The 16,549-nt window shown below is 38.6% G+C and overlaps 1 protein-coding gene across 4 annotated transcripts in view; it reads right to left on the bottom strand.

The window, feature by feature from the left end:
- The window catches only part of dock4 (dedicator of cytokinesis 4), a 152,657-nt gene that overhangs the window by 47,839 nt on the left and 88,269 nt on the right, over positions 1 to 16,549 (bottom strand). For all 4 annotated transcript variants that reach the window (XM_011490916.3, XM_020714319.2, XM_020714318.2 and 1 more), the window contains exons 16-23: positions 11,735 to 11,841; positions 10,524 to 10,677; positions 9,182 to 9,279; positions 8,972 to 9,055; positions 6,414 to 6,514; positions 5,826 to 5,907; positions 2,625 to 2,795; positions 164 to 356 (exon numbers count right to left, since the gene is read on the bottom strand). In XM_011490916.3, the coding sequence (XP_011489218.1) occupies positions 164 to 356; positions 2,625 to 2,795; positions 5,826 to 5,907; positions 6,414 to 6,514; positions 8,972 to 9,055; positions 9,182 to 9,279; positions 10,524 to 10,677; positions 11,735 to 11,841 (990 nt within the window). The remainder of the gene's footprint in view (positions 1 to 163; positions 357 to 2,624; positions 2,796 to 5,825; positions 5,908 to 6,413; positions 6,515 to 8,971; positions 9,056 to 9,181; positions 9,280 to 10,523; positions 10,678 to 11,734; positions 11,842 to 16,549) is intronic.

Genomic DNA, 16,549 nt, shown 5'->3' with positions numbered 1-16,549 from the left:
GCGACACATGGAAGACCATAACAAACCAATACCATTGGATCTAAAAAAAAAATGTAATTTTATTTCTGACCCTTCATTTATGTCTTTCAATTCGGTTATTTATGTTAAAACTTCAGCAAACCCACACCAATTCCACATCTGGTATTAATATGTGAACCCCTGCCTGGGTTAATGTAGAGCTGGGTCTCCACTGTCTTGGCAATGCACTGCAGCTTGACGGCTTCCAGTGGACTTTCGGGGTGGACTGAGCTCGGCAGGCTGGCTAGGGTCTCTCGGACGAAACTCGCCACCTCTCGCACTGTGAAGATCTTCAGCAGTTCACTGTAGATGGCAGGGAACGTTTTCAGGAACACAGCCTACGAGGGGAGAGGGAACATTTTACATAGGTTTGAATCGAACAATAAACAAATGGAAATCACTATATTACCATTCATAAAAACTGAGTGAACTAGTCTGTTGAGTCTCTCAAATGGTTTGAATTATCTTCCTAAAGAAGAACAATGATTTTTCTTACTAGCTTGTACTTATATTAAAAGAAAAAAATAAATAAATATGAATAGTCCTGCTTAGAAATACTAGTTTGAACTACGATAGCTCAGATATGTGATGCGCATGAGTTAATCTCAGTTGGTGTGCCCTGTGAGATACAGTGGGGCAAAAAAGTATATATTCAGCCACCAATTGAGCAAATTCGCGCGCTTAAAAAGATAAGAGCGACCTGTAATTTTCCTCATAGTTATACCTCAACTCTGAGAGACAAAATGATAAATAAATCCAGAAATTCACATTGTCTGATTTTTAATGAATTTGTTTGCAATATATTGTGGAAAATAACTATTTGGTCATCTACAAACAAGCAAGATTTCTACATCTCACACACCTGTAACTTCTTCTGTAAGAGGATCCTCTTTCCTCCACGTGTTACCTGTATTAATGGCACCTGTTTGAACTTGTTATCTCTACAAAAGACACCTGTCCACAACCTCAAACAGTCACACTCCAAATACCACTATGGTCAAGACCAAAGAGCTGTCTAAGGACACCAGAAACTAAATTGTTGACCTGCACCAGGCTGGGAAGACCGAATCTGCAATAGTTAAGCATCTTGGTGTGAAGAAATCAATTGTGGGAGCAATTTTTAGAAAATGGAGGACATACAAGACTGCCCCCCCACCCCCCATCTCTACTGCTCCACCTCTTTTCTTCCAACCCTCTCATCCTGTCGACATTTTTACTAATAAAGTTCAGCTTCAATTACAAAAAGGGGTTCATATCAACATGTCGGAGAAAGTATCACACATTTATCTCTTAGCATTCATTTTAAGAAAACTAGTGCTTACAATACTTATGTTTGTTGAAGCCAAGTGTTTAAGTGTTTTTTTAACCCTTTAATACCAGAGATGTCGCCGGCTTCAGCAAAACAACACGCTCTTTAAACTACAACTGTAGTCATTTGTTATTGTAACTGGTTTATGTCAATTGCGTAAACACGTTACCACTATTAAAAAAAAGAAATCAACTGGTGTCTCTGAACTGCGTTAACACTTTACTATGGAAAGTGTTGCATCTCAGCGCAAACCTTCTCGTGGGTTAATTTAAAGCAACTCCATTAATTGCGTAGCGTTACAGTAATTCAAAGAACATCAACACTGGAGCTAAAGCTGGGGGGCTAAAGGGTTAAAGCATAAAACCAAAAATTAACAGTTCATTTTCATAACATTTTTTGGACGTTTTTAATAAACAAGTCCTTGACTTTTGAAATATTGCATCTACCAAGGAAAATGAAAGCAGCCAAAACAAAAATTTTCATTTCTTTTAAGTTATTGATTGCTTATTATAATTACTTTTTGTTTAAAATAAAATTCCAAACCTTGTGTTTCTATTGTGACATAAAACAGTGGTTATATCATCTCTTTACAAGAACAACTTGACCCCTAACCCAAATTCTTAGACAACATAATCAGTTCTCAGCCCTGGTGCTTTACGATTGTGCAAATGCCAGTTTGACCAGTGAGAGTGCATGATGTAGTGGATTACTCGGGATTAACCGCAGCCTGACCTGCATCCTCCCACAGCTATTGTGTGGAGAATACAGATTAAGCAGCACGGGAACGAAAACAAAACTTTTCGGACTGTGTGAAACAAGCATCACTGCAGGATCTCCTGCTGAGGATTGACGTCTTTCCAGTGATCTAACCACAACTGCAGCCTAAAAATTGGAAAGTATAGTTTTAATGACTAATTTAGCTATTGAATAATCTAAATGAATGGAAAAATCATCAAATATTTTCTAAAACATGCTTATCTGTTGTGGGAGAGTACTTAGGATCATCTTTAGCCAATATGCCTCAGTATTGGTTGAAACTTAGTGAAGGCAGCAGCCATGCTGTGCAGACCTCCCATCATGAAAAGGGAATAAGTGCCTGAGAATTTTCTGCTCCAGACCTTTAAACAGCATGATATTCAATTACAGGCAGTTTTCCCCCCTCGCATCAAAACTGAATTAACATTGATTTGTGCAAAAGTACCGGGAGACACGTGGGCTTTTGATGAGGCACAGGAGATTTCACAAGTGTTTGGGCGACTGATGACTTGCGCACAAGAACAGACTCGCACACACAAACCTGTGTTTGTGCGACCGGACTGATGCCTTTGTTCTCCTGGGAGAGGAAGAAGCGGATGGACATAAAAAGCTCATGGATGCACATTCTGAACTCCTCCTCGTTTTGGCCCCCTGTGGCCAACGAAAAGAGCCGGCGAGACTGGATAATGTACTTGAAGATGTATTCACTGGCCTGAAGAGAAACAAAGAACACAGAATTATATTCCATAAATGATATTCCATTTTCTTCAGTTTTAGTTTATAAAGATTTCTATAATATGTTTGAGTCTGTGCATATTTTAGTTTATTCATATAGTAATACATGTTTATGTAAATATTAAAAAAAAAAAAATTTTCTTTTAAAGGTAAATCTTCATGACAATGGTGAAATAAAATGAACAAAAATAACATTTGATTCTGTCAAGGGGAAAAAAAACATAGCTCACCCGACATCATAAATGTCTATTTCTTTCCTCTGCTAGCTAATTTTAAAATTTACCTACACTTTTAGTTTGTGCCTCATGTTTTGCTTATGTTTGTCTATGAATGTGCAAAATTAATGTTTAAAAAAAGATATCAATGTTTCCTAAAACAAGAGCTTTTTTTAGATTGTAAATTGAGAAATGCAGTTAGCATCATGCTAATGAGTTAGCAACAACACGCTAAAACCAAAACGGTTGTTTAACGCAGTGTTTTTCAACCGGCACACTGGTTGGAGATGGTCAGGTGGTCAAGTTTGCCGTAGAAAATTGCCCTCATTAACTGATCTAAAAACATTTCCCATCTCCAGGATATCAGCTCTGTGTTCATCCAGTAGTTTGGAATATGATATTCTTTGTGTTTATTTGATTCTATTAAAGACATTTTGATAAGAATGACGGTACCATAATTTAGCTGCAGCTACAGCTGTTTTCAGAAAATTCCCGCCCCTTTAACTGTATCCACCAATCATTCTTGGAGGCTTAATCACATGTCATCAGTCTGACCAATCAGAAGTGGTTAAAGTCTTCACTTCCTTGTTCTGATTCTGCTCATAAAGTCGCTCAGTTCCAACAAAAATAACAGCTAAAGCTCGTCTTTAGCGGTGCAGCTTTCCACAGAATCCTGTGTCAGACCGTGGAACAAGTGAACAAAACAATGGAGCTCAGAGAAGCGAGTCTGTCTGGCGTTCGGCGGCTGTTTGCACTACATCTCCCATGATGCATTGGGTTAAAGGGAAAGCGTCTCAGCACACAATGAGTCTTCCTTGCTAAACATCTTGAAACCACAACGAACACACAAACCAGTTTTTAAATCTTCTAACTTAACTTTTATGACATATTTTAGAACAAACAGCTGCAACTTCCAGCTTTTTCTGCCACAATTATCACAAAAATGCAGAGGGGCTGTAGATCAATACAGACTATGAGTTTCTCCTTTTTTTTTTTTTTTTGGATGATGGTGTGCCGCGGGATTTTTGTCAAGGTTAAAGTGCGCCGTGGCTCAAAAAAAGTTGAAAAACACTGGTTTAACGCATTAAAGAATGGTAAACCTTAACTGTTTTACATTTATCGAGAAGAAAGCTGTTTAGAGAACTTATGAGCAATTCACTTTATGACTTTTACAACTAAAGGAAATGAGTTCTCATGGTTCCCCTTTAAATACAAATAAAAGTAGCAACAAAATGTTATTTTATTAACAAAACAAAAAAAAGATAGTAATTGGTAGAAATGTCATTATTTAAAAACCAGATTTGACTTTAAGTGAATTATTGTCCTTTTTTGTCAATTTAAGTAACAACTTGTATTATGTTATTAAAATATCCGGTTTAAAATTGATAAATAAAACTAAAACAAATTCAAGTTAATTTTATTTCTATAGCACCATTCATGTAAAGAAAACAGCTCATGGTGCCGTACATAAAAACAAACAAGAATGCAAAACCACCAATCCCCACTCATACAATAAAATAATTAAACAAGCCCCTCATAATAAAATATACTAAAACAAACAAAAGTAACTAAAGATATTTTAAAAATCATTTACTGAACTGTTCCGTTGCCCAAACAAAATAATAAAAATGTCATTCTTTCCCCAAAAACACCTAAATCTGACGAAGCAGCATCACAGGTTGAAGGAGGGCTCTTGAATGTGCTTAATGCCTCGTTCAGGTTGGCGTTGTTATCGTGTTCAAGCGACCACTTTCAATGAAAAGTCTATGTAAACACGCATGTGTACATGTTTCAGGCTTCCATGTTCAAAACTCTTGCGTTTACGTGTTGTTACATACATATCTAAGACGGTTTTCAGGCTCTACGTAAAAAAACATGCCTCCACTGAACCCACATTGAAGGTTAAACCAGTTGAACTTTGACCAATCAGGGACTTGGACTTGGCAGTGACGAATAGATTACGTCCATTTTTGGTACCAACCGTTTGAAAATTGATCATGGAGGAGAAATTATTGATTGCGGTTTGAACTGAATTTTATGACACCGAGTCTTTCGTATCTCAGAATAGAGCCGTGAAAGAAAAATTTACGACATTTCACACTGAGCCTCTTCCTACTGCAGGTACATACTACTACTGACATGACATTTTTAGACTATTTTCCCTGGTCAGTTATTGCTTTTTTCAAAATATTTTATATTCCAAAAATATTCCTGTGTGCACACAGGTCTCTCTCTCCCTCTTTTGGCTTTTCCCATCATGGGTCGCCACAGCGAAACAACCTCTCTTTCGAGGATGAGTTGCACAGTTAACTTAGCAATGTTTTACGCCGGATGCCCTTCCTGACGCAACCCTCTCAATCTAACCGGGCTTGGGACCGGTACAGAAGCAGAGAAGGGAATAGGGATCAGCCCGGATTTGAACCCTGGTTTCACGGACGGAAGGCGCCGCAAACCAGCACGAGCTAAACCGCCTCCCCTGTGTGCACACAGGTAAGAGATAAAAAAAAAATCTCTCTAATTTGAATCTGTAATTCAGACTATTCCTCAACAGCTATAAACCTCAGCACACAGAAAATAGCGTGCAACAGAAAAAAGGTTCAGGACAGAATCAGATTGAACGTCTGTTTGACTTTGCCTTTTTAGTTTCCTCTTCTTTGTTCAGTGTTTAAATCCGTAGTAAGACTGTGTGAACAAACACTTCTATCAGCATTATTGGTAGTGACACCTAATAGTCGCGGCTCAACTCACAGAAAAATGTGAAGCCTGAGACAAAGGCTGTGTGTGTTCTGTACCTTAAGAACCTGCTGTATGTGATCCTGGTGTTCTGCATCAACAATGCGGTCCACGTACCACTTCAGGACTTTGATCAGGTCTCTGCAACAGAACCATGAAACACTAACTAAGCTGCTTTTAAGTCCGTAGTGTGGAGGTTAGGTATGACTTAAGTAAATCCTCAAAAATTATCCACAAAAAAAAAATGTATCTAGGAGAACTAATGACTAGTAATCTAAAAAGAAGAAATATTTATATCTTTTTTTAGACTGTTGTCAAATTACATTCCTACACATTCAATTTCAGATTTAAAAAAATATGAATAAAGCAGCTAGAAGGTTATTAAATATAAATCCATGAGTTCAATAGCAGCAAAAAATAATTTAGCTTAAGGGTGCACTTCTCTGTCCGTCCTTCAGAGGGCAACGTAAGATTTTTCTTCAATCTTGTGCTTAACTTCAAGCAAGTACCTCTCAGCGCTGCTTTCTACTGCCCTCACCTAACCTGCTTCTGTAATGTGTTATTAAAATACATGATGCGGGCAGAAGCTGCAGAATTGAATCCCAAAGGTGCGATTGTGGCCTGAAGCGGCTGCAGGGGAAACATGCCTGTAAGACAGCGCTCCGGCAAAGTGGCTCTCGATGTAGGTGTCCATGACCGGTTTGAAGTGTTGGAATTTGCTGTCCTGAAGCAGATTGATGATATGGACCTGAAACGCAAAAGTACTTTGTCAATATGAGAGCAAGGCCATTTTCCCAGCATGCACTTCTGTGGTATAGATTATTTTCTTTATTAATTTGCTGGTTAAGAAATTTAAGTATGACGGAGACGGTCAGGAAAAAAACTCTTGGAGCTTATTTCTAAAGTTCCGCCACTAACGTATAAGTGTAAAAAAAAAAAAAAAGGGATTTTTACAAAGTCATTAACAAAACCTTTTTTAAAAAGGCAACAGAAAAGTAAAACGAAACCGGGATCAAATGAATAAAGCGTTTTTGTTAACAAATAAATTGTGGGGTTATTGAAATGACCTAATATAATACTATTAATAATATTTTTATAAATGTTTTGACAGAAACAATATTAAAGTTATAGCATTAGGCTCTGCCTTTCTTTTATTTTTATTTTTTTTACATGGAAACAATTTTGCAAAATGAAACCAGGAGTTCCCCTAGATCAGTGTTTTTCAACCTTTATTGAGCCACGGCACACTTTAACCCTGACAAAAATCCCGCGGCACACCAGCATCCCAAAAAGAAAAAGCAGAAATTCACGGTCTGTATTGATCGACAGCCCCCCCCCCCGCCGCAATCTGACGGATTTTTGTGATAATTGTGGCAGAAAAAGCAGGAAGTTGCGGCTGTTTTTTCTAAGACATGAAATAAAAGTTAAATTAGGAAATTTAGAAACTGTTTGTTGTGGTTTCAAGACGTTTCACAAGGTCGACTCAATATGCACTGTCCCTTTAAGCCAATGCATCATGGGAGATAAAGTGTGAAAACGGCAGAAAAAGGGCAGAAAGACTCGCGTCTCTGAGCTTCATTGTTTTGTTCACTTGTTCCACGGTCTGATACCGGATTCTGTGGAAAGCTACACCGCTAAAGACGAGCTTTAGCTGGTATTTTTGTTAGAACTGAGCCTTTATTAGAGCCTTTATTATGACTTTATCAGCAGAATTTTGAACAAGGAAGTGAAGACTTTAAGCACTTCTGATTGGTCAGACTGATGACATGTGATTAAGCCTTCAAGAATGATTGGCGGAGACAGTTAAAGGGGCGGGGACTTTTCCGCAAACTGCTATAGCTGCAGGTAAATCGCGGTACCGTCATAATTATCAAAATGTCTTTAATAGAATTAAATTAACACAAAGAAAAAGTAATTTTAAAATCTTTTATATTCCTAATTACTCAGTGTTTTATCAGGGCCTGTTTGGATGAACAAAGAGCTGAAATCCTGGAGATGGGAAATGTTGTTAGTGCAGTTAATGAGGGCAATTTCCCACGACACACTTGACCATCTCCCACGGCACACTAGTGTGCCGCGGCACACTGGTTGAAAAACACTGCCCAAGAGTAACAACTGAAATGATAAAAAATTGTGAATAAAACATTTTTTTCCCGTAAACAAATATAAATCTTTTTTGAATCATATTTCTAACTAATAACCCTTAAATGTTGAGCACTCAAATCTTGAATTCACCCCTTTTTTTCTCAACAGGTTCTCATTTATTTCAATCTTTCATTCAAAAAGTCGTACAAATTGTAAATGCGTGCTTTAAAATTATAAAAGTCTTTTACTTTTTTCATTTCTTTCTCTTTTCCTTCCTTTTCCTCTTGATTCTTTTTTAGTTCATCTTTACAAAATACTACTGACTTTAAAAGAATGAAATTCAGTAAAAGTAATCAATACACAACTTTATGCAGCCCTTTAACTTCTGTCAATTCCTTAAACATTATCCCGTTTTGTTTTTTGCAGCCGCTTATGGAATCTTCAACAGCTAAACTGCCAATTTCCTTAAATATTATTGTGCTGTTGTTTGACTCATTATAGCTTCACCTTCAAATTTTGAGGGCAAATATAATTGTACATAAAATCTACAAACAGCAGAAATGTGTAAAAGATCATTATTTAAAAATGAATACAATTTTGTTCTGTTTGGAGAAAACAAATTTAAACGTTTCTATTTTTGGGTTTGTATTTTATTTTGACATGTAACCAATGGGCTGCTGGGATCTCCCATCAACATCTGACAAAATGCTAATAGCTATTTCTTTTTTAGTAGGAAATAATTAAAGACATGGAAGGTTGTTTTTTAAAGGGACTTCAAAATAATACAGAAAATGTCAAAAGCTGCAGCCCTTTGACAGTGGATACACATTGTGTGTTTGTCCAGTTGGTTGGTTTGATAACCACAAAAAGCATGGCAGATAAGAGCAGCTCTTCAGACTTTTGCACCCCTGTTGGGTACCAACAAGAAATGGCATGGAGAGGAAACTGATGGAGAGATGAAGTAGAAAAGAGATCGATCTGCTGCTTCAGTCGAGTGCAGCATGGCTGGAGTCAGATTGGTTGGGTGGGCCCTGGAGCGGAACGTCGTCTTCCGTTGCTAAACCGATCACACGGTGGTTCTACATGAGAAAGGACCAGAAAGTTTAGAAAATGTTCTTACCAGTGAATCGAAAACCTTTAGACCATATCGCTGGGAGTTTTCATCCAAAATCCCAAAGAGAGTATCAAGGGTGTCCTGCAAAAACTAAGAGAGCAGAAAAAAAAAAAACCCTTCAGAAAGTAAAGTTCATAAACTTCATCAATCACTGAAGTCACATGACGACGATAGAATGCATTAAACGCCACAAGGGCAGGAAGGAGCCGGACCTACTTTGACAATCTCAGAGCCATCGATCTCCTTCAGCTTTGATAGACTATCGAGGATTCTTTCAGGATGCGCTCGCCACTTCAGCAGGTCCAACATCTCACCTGGCCAAAGAGGAAAAAAATGGATACCACTCCAGAAAGGAGGCACTTTACTTATTTCCTAAGTCTCTGACCCCAAAGTCAGTATAGTGCCTTTTGTAACAATCTTCTGTTAAAAGCCTGGAGAATTTTCTATATTTAAGCTTTAACTAAAACACACCTCTACGCAAAAATATACAACTACACTAAAAAAATGTAGAGAAACTAGTCTCCCCTGATTTGTATGTGCGTTATTCTTGATTTGTGACTTGTTTTTGCATGTTTGTGTGTAGCTTTGAGTTTGTGTGCGTAATTCATAGTTTCTTTCAGCGGAAATTTAAACCAATAATTTTGAAATTATGAAAAACATAGAATGCTTCATTTCCAAGATTTTCTATGTAACATTTTTTGTCGTTTGTTAAAAAAAGGCTAAAAAGAGGTAGTGAAAGTAAACATACAAACTCATTTATTTTTGAAGCATTGATGCTACATGCTAGCTTTATTTAGTTGATATGATTGTTATCATTTTGGCTGCAAACCATAGAAAATCTAAGAATGTAATATATGTGAGACAAAGAAACTCAAAAGTTGATTCCAAAAAATCCTTTAAGCGCCTGCAGATCTAAAGATTTCATGATGGCCAATTTAAAGACCACGCCCACATTTGAAAGCTGATTCGACGTTAAGTGGTCATGAAAATAATGACATTTTCATAGTTTCCATGAAGATTTGAACTGGTCAGACTGACAGAAAAATCCCCCCCTAATAAAGCTAAAGTTGAAGTTCCATCAGGTGTCACACATCAGTTAAATGCTCTGGAACCAGTTGGAGTCTTAACCCCCCTTAATGCTGAGCATCAACCAGGAAGTCCCATTCATGATCTGAATGTTGATCTGAACCCACAACCATGAGCGCACCATTAACCACTAAGCCACCAAGCTGCGCATCACCCTATTATGAAAAAAAAAACCAATTTTTTGAAGTCAGAGGGTTCCACCTTTGATTCACTTGTGAAGTTACAAGAAGAATAGAAGAAAACACCAACTGGTTGCGATTCACATGTACACTCGAATATCAAAAACCTACAAAATAAAAGTTTATTCATGCACAACTTGAAATTACCGCAGCTTAAAACTGATTTCACACAAAAAAAACAACTTTCTCTTTCAAATCCACATTGAGACAGCACTTACCAAATTCAAATCAACATTTGGAATACACAACACCTCAATTCTAACTTCGTTTATAGGTAACTTAACGTAGTTTACCATTTTGGGTAAGTTTGGTTGAACAGAGGAAGCTGGTGATCCAGAAAGACTCTTTGGTGCTTTTCAGCGTCTGATTGTTGGATGGAAGGTTGGCCTTGGAGCACGGCAGTTTCAGGTAGCGGGAGCAGTCAGCCAGGTTGGTGTTCTCCTCACACTGGACAAAACAAAAATATGGATTTTCTAAACGGCATTGAATACTACGGAAAAGAAGGAGAGAACCCGTTAAAAATATGGATGATATTGTGTTGATGGTTCTAGAAGGACGTCTGGTACGTTATGTAGTAATTTAAGCTTTCTTAGTTGGAGATCTAAATCAAAGTTTAACTGCCGATGATGTTTCAGAACAGTATCCATGATGATCAAACTACAGAAGGCAATGATGAAACCCTGGCAGGGATTACATGTGCAGCCTTGATGTACTGTATAGCTGAGAGTGTTTGAGATCCAAAGCAACCCCACAGTTTGGACTGATTCTTCTGAGTCTATTTTGAGTCGGAGAAGAAACTAGGCCATGCCAGCTTCATTGAGCTTTTCCGCAACCCCTCCATCTGGCATTACAATGGACCTTCCCCCCCTTGACGATGGGAACACACAGTGCTAAGAAAGTTGTCCTCCAAAACTGGCAGGCGCAGGTTTGGGAATTGGTAAGACTAAATCTTACATCCCAACAGGGAACAAGGAGAAAAACCAATCTTTTTGTTCGCCTTGGTTTCTGAAAAACGCTTTGCTAATAAGGTGTCTGAGTGCTTTTTAAAGTCGTCCAGAAAGCTGGAGGTTTGTGCACACACCCTAAGCCTGCAGATGAGAAAAAAGTACCCTACAATTACTTGTAATCTTTGGAGTTACTTTTTCTTTAAGGGTATCAGTGATTCTGTGGCTTTCGTCGTCTGAAAAATGTGAGGTGCAGAGGATTGATATGACAGTCAGTCAGTCCTCGTTCCCAGGTAAACAGGCGTCAGCTCTTAGTCTCAAATGAATTAATTTTAACAATATTGCATAAGTGGGGCTTACTTATTAGCACTGCCGGTCTGAAATAAAGTTCGCCAATTGTGAGTTAGTGGGAGTAGACTTCAAAAGGGGAAGGATTAAGCCATTTGGAGCAAATGACTTACATTTTCCGCCAACAACTGTCCAGTATGTATACATTCCTTTCAAATTCAATTCTACGCTGCTCGGTCTGTGTCTCAGGAGTGAGGCCATGCAATTATTACCTTGTGGATAATGAGCTCGTGGGTGCCATCTGGCAGAGTCCTGCCATCCTCCTGCATCAGAGGCACAAAGGAGTATCCAAACAGTTTCTTCTCGCCTTTGTCTTTCGCTGGTAAACAATGACACATGGACATGATGGTGAGCCCGGCACACAGGCGTAAAGAAACAGAGAGGAAAAAAAACAGGCATCCCTTTTTATTTTATTTTATTACATGGCCTTATATGAATAATGCAGCTGATATGTAAATAAAGTCAAGATTATGGCCACTTAAAGCAGCCACATCAATCCACAAGTTCAACCATGGATGAAAAGCATGAAAAGGCAGCTTGATTAATCTGAGCTTTGTGAAGCTCTAGGCATAACTTACACTATAAACACATGTAATCTGATTTATCTGCTGCTTTGGCACTAAACTACTAATGTGCGCACAGCAGGAAGTGAAACCCAAATGACTAAAGAGTTTCGCTTTGCTTTCAATACAATGCCAGTAATTAATTTAGTTCTGTGTGTGTGCATGTGTGCGTCTGTAAGTTTGTGTGTAGCTCCTCTCTCAGGAATAGCAGGTTTGACTAGAACTAAATTACAAATCGATGCACTTTTGCCTTAACAGTCCCGGACAATCATGACTGTTGAGAGTGGAGCTCTGGTGACAGCTGTTCAACAGCTGTTGTATGCGTGCAAAATGAATAGTTTATGTTGATTTATCGCAATATAATGGAATCAGCAAGACATTCACAAATACATAAGAATATTGCTAATGTTTGAAAAAAAAACATGGAAACTGAAGATTGGACAGACAGTAAAGCTTTCTCTTGTTGTGTATCTGTTGTTGTCTTTTCGTAAAGAAAAAAATTACAGTTGTGCAACCGTTTGACAAAGTTAAAGAATCTGTAAATAACACAACTACAGTCAGATTAGGATTATTTCTAATTGTATTTTCTATTCAACGTCTAATTTATTCTATTTCTGACTTTGCTACATAAAGGCAGTGTCACACAGCCACTACGTACATTTTGTATATATTGCATTGGTAAACATTTGTGAGAAAAGGTGTGGTCTTTACGTGAAATTTACGCAGATGTTTAACAAATGAACCACGTTAAAACCACGGAAGAAGTGAAGTTATACATCGGTGGTACATGCATGAAATGTCTGTTAGATATACGTGGACATACGTGAAACGGTCGGGAAAAGCCACAAATTTGTATATCCATCTTTCAAAAATCACGCACAATTGCGTAAGAATGACGTAATAATTGTTTATAAGCTACATAAAATATGCATTAACTGCGCAATTTTCCATCGACCAAAAATTTTGAAATGCTCTAAACCGAATTTACGTAAAGACCCGTGGGTCGAAACCCTCAACGGGAAAAAGGCGTACAATAACGAACGCAAGAAACACTTATGAGTTATGTATATCACGCATGTAGCATGAAAGACCAACATTTCATACATGGAAAATGCTCAAAATGTTTGTAGTTGCTGTGTGACACAGTCTTTGCTGTTGTAAACCATTCAGTTTCGTATTGAAATATTAAACTTTAATGAGTTGTCAGATAGTATTGTCTAATAATGAGCTTAAGGCAGCACAGCTGCAGTCATGGTAATATTTAGTACACCAGAAAAGTATTTACCAAATTTAAACCTAATATTACAATTTTGCATTTGAGCATGTTAGATAGATACAATTTAGAGCAGATAATTTGAAATAAAATGTAAAAATCCCACCAAAGGACACTGTTGCCTGTCACGACAGTGGTTGAATGTTTATCGCCTTACTACTTAGTTCAAATTGAATTTGTTCTTTCAGGTTTTATACTTGGTATTATGCAGGAGGCGGCATTAGCATTAGCTAATGCTAGGGCCAACTCTAAAATAGCTTAAATATATATTTCCTATCAATAAAAAAGAATAGCAAACACGATACTTTATTTCCTTTAAAACTAACAAAAGGAATGTTTATTCCTTGTTATTCAGACGACGTTGACACTCTGTTAAGCTAGTTTAGAGTTTCGACTATCGGTATTTAGTGGCTTTCTTCATTGCTACTAAATTAGCTTTAGCTTTGCTACAGCTTGCTCAGCTATTTTAGCTTTGGATTAGCATTCTTCAACATATTTACTATACTTAGTAGTGGTTAAACTAATTTAGCATTAATTTATTTCACTAGATAGTGTGATGCTACACTGTGGCCTCAAAAAGGTTTGGGGCTTTAGCATGCTAACATGGCAAAGAGAATTCCATGAAAGGCTAAATGATTCTGGGCTACTTTCAGCTTGATTAATTGTCTGTTTACGTTCAAAGTATATTGTTTCCATTTAGTAAATGATCCCATGGCTCTCTTTTGATCTCAGACATAATTATGACTCGCAGAAACTTTCTGTTCTGGTGCTGCTGGATCTTACGGTGGATCTCTGCTGATACGGTGGATCACCAGATTTTACTTGACCGACTTAGGAGTCGGGTCGGCCTCTCAGGAACTGCTCTTATCTGGTTTCACTCCTATCTCACAGATCGACACTTTTTTGTGAGTATGGATACTCGGTCCTCAGGAGTCCATGAAATAAGTTGTGGGGTTCCCCAGGGTTCAATCTTGGGTCCAATACTTTTTAGATTGTATATGTTGCCTCTTGGGGATGACATCAGGAGACACGGTGTTGACTTTCACAGCTATGCTGATGATACACAGCTTTACATCGCCGTGTCTCCTGATGACCTTGAACCTGTCAACACTCTTTTAAACTGCATTTTAGATATAAAGTTGTGGATGGCAGAAAATTTCTTGCAGCTCAACCAGGACAAAACTGAGGTTTTAATCATTGGTCCTGAAGACAAGAGAGAGATGATTTTACCCAAACTTAGGAATTTTAAATCTTCTCAATGTGTGAGAAACCTGGGCGTTCTTTTTGACTCTGAGCTGAATTTTATTCCTCACATCAGAAACGTTGTGAAAACAGGATTTTATCATCTTAAAAACATTGCCAGAGTCCGCCCCTTCCTCTCTCTTGCCAGAACAGAGGTGTTAATGCATGCTTTTATTTTTAGTCGTTTAGATTATTGTAATGCCCTGCTCTCTGGTTTACCGAAAAAGTCGATCTCAAATCTGCAACTATTGCAGAACTCTGCTGCACGAGTTCTGACGAGAACCAGAGGGCGGGAACACATTACACCGATTTTAAAGTCGATGCATTGGCTCCCTGTGCATTTCAGGATTGATTTTAAAGTTCTTTTAATGGTTTACAATTGTTTTTATGGTCTTGGGCCTTATTATTTAATTGATACTATTTTAAAATACGAGCCCTCGCGGACCCTGCGGTCCTCTGGCACTGGCCTCGTAGTTGTCCCTAAGGTGAGGACCAAAACACACGGTGAGGCTTCGTTCCACCATTACGGCCCTCGCCTGTGGAACGGCCTGCCAGAGAACCTCAGGGCCGCAGAGACTGCAGACGTTTTTAAGAAGAGGCTCAAGTAGTAGTGAGGGAGGGGTCCCTTCTTTGTGCGATTGTCCTTTGTTTTCCGTTTTTAACAACTTTCATTTTTATGACTGTTTTATCTGTTTTTATGTTAAGCGCTTTGTGTTTTTAACCAAAATGAAAGGCGCTATATAAATAAATAAAGTTTGAGTTTGAGTTTCTTGGTATTCTCCTGATGAGCTTCTAGAAGTAGTCACCTGAAATGTTTTTCACTTCACAGGTGTGCCCTGTCAGGTTCAATAGGTGTGATTTTTCTTGTCTTATAAATGGGGTTGGGACCATCAGTTGAGTTGTGCAGAGGTCAGGTGGATTACACAGCTGATAGTCCTACTGAATAGACTGTTAGAATTTGTATTATGGCAAGAAAAAAGCAGCTAAATACAGAAAAACAAGTGGCCATCATTACTTTAAGAAATAAAGGTCAGTCAGTCCCAAAATTGGGAAAACTATGAAAGTGTCCCCAAGTGCAGTCACAAAAACCATCAAGTGCTACAAAGAAACTGGCTCATATGTGGACCCCCCCAGGAAAGTAAGACTAAGAGTCACCTCTGCTGCAGAGGATAAGTTCATCTGAGTCAGCAGCCTCAGAAATGGCAGGTTAACAGCAGCTCAGATTAGAGAGCAGGTCAATGACACACAGAGTTCTAGCAGCAGACACATCTGTACAACAACTGTTCAAAGGAGACTGTGTGAACCAGGCCTTCATGGTAGAATATCTGCTAGCAAACCACTGCTAAAGAAAGGCAACAAGCAGAAGAGACGTGTTTGGGCTAAAGAACACAAGGAATGGACATTAGACCAGTGGAAATCTGTGCTTTGGTCTGATGAGTCCAAATTTGAGATTTTTGGTTCCAACCACTGTGTCTTTGTGCGACGCAGAAAAGGGGAACGGATGGACTCTACATGCCTGGTTCCCACTGTGAAGCATGGAGGAGGAGGTGTGATGGTGTGGGGGTGCTTTGCTGGTGACATTGTTGGAGATTTCTTCCAAATTGAAGCATACTGAACCAGCATGCCTACCACAGCATCTTGCAGCTGCATGTTATTCCATCCAGTTTGCGTTTTGTTGGACCATCATTTATTTTTCAACATGACAATGACCCCAAACACACCTCCAGGCTGTGTAAGGGTGATGGGGTGCTGCGCCAGATGACCTGGCCTCCACAGTCACTGGACCTGAACCCAATCCAGATGGTTTGGGGGGAGCTGGACCACAGAGTGAAGGCAAAAGGGCCAACAAGTGCTAAGCATTCTGGGAACTCCTTCAAGACTGTTGGAAGACCATTTCAGGTGACTACCTCTTGAAGCTCATCAAGAATGCCAAGAGTGTGCAAAGCAGT

The sequence above is a fragment of the Oryzias latipes genome, chromosome 23, assembly GCF_002234675.1.
Source record: "Oryzias latipes chromosome 23, ASM223467v1".
NCBI lineage: Eukaryota > Metazoa > Chordata > Actinopteri > Beloniformes > Adrianichthyidae > Oryzias > Oryzias latipes.
Note: the sequence above shows the minus strand (reverse complement) of the source record. Positions and strands in the feature narration are given on the sequence as shown.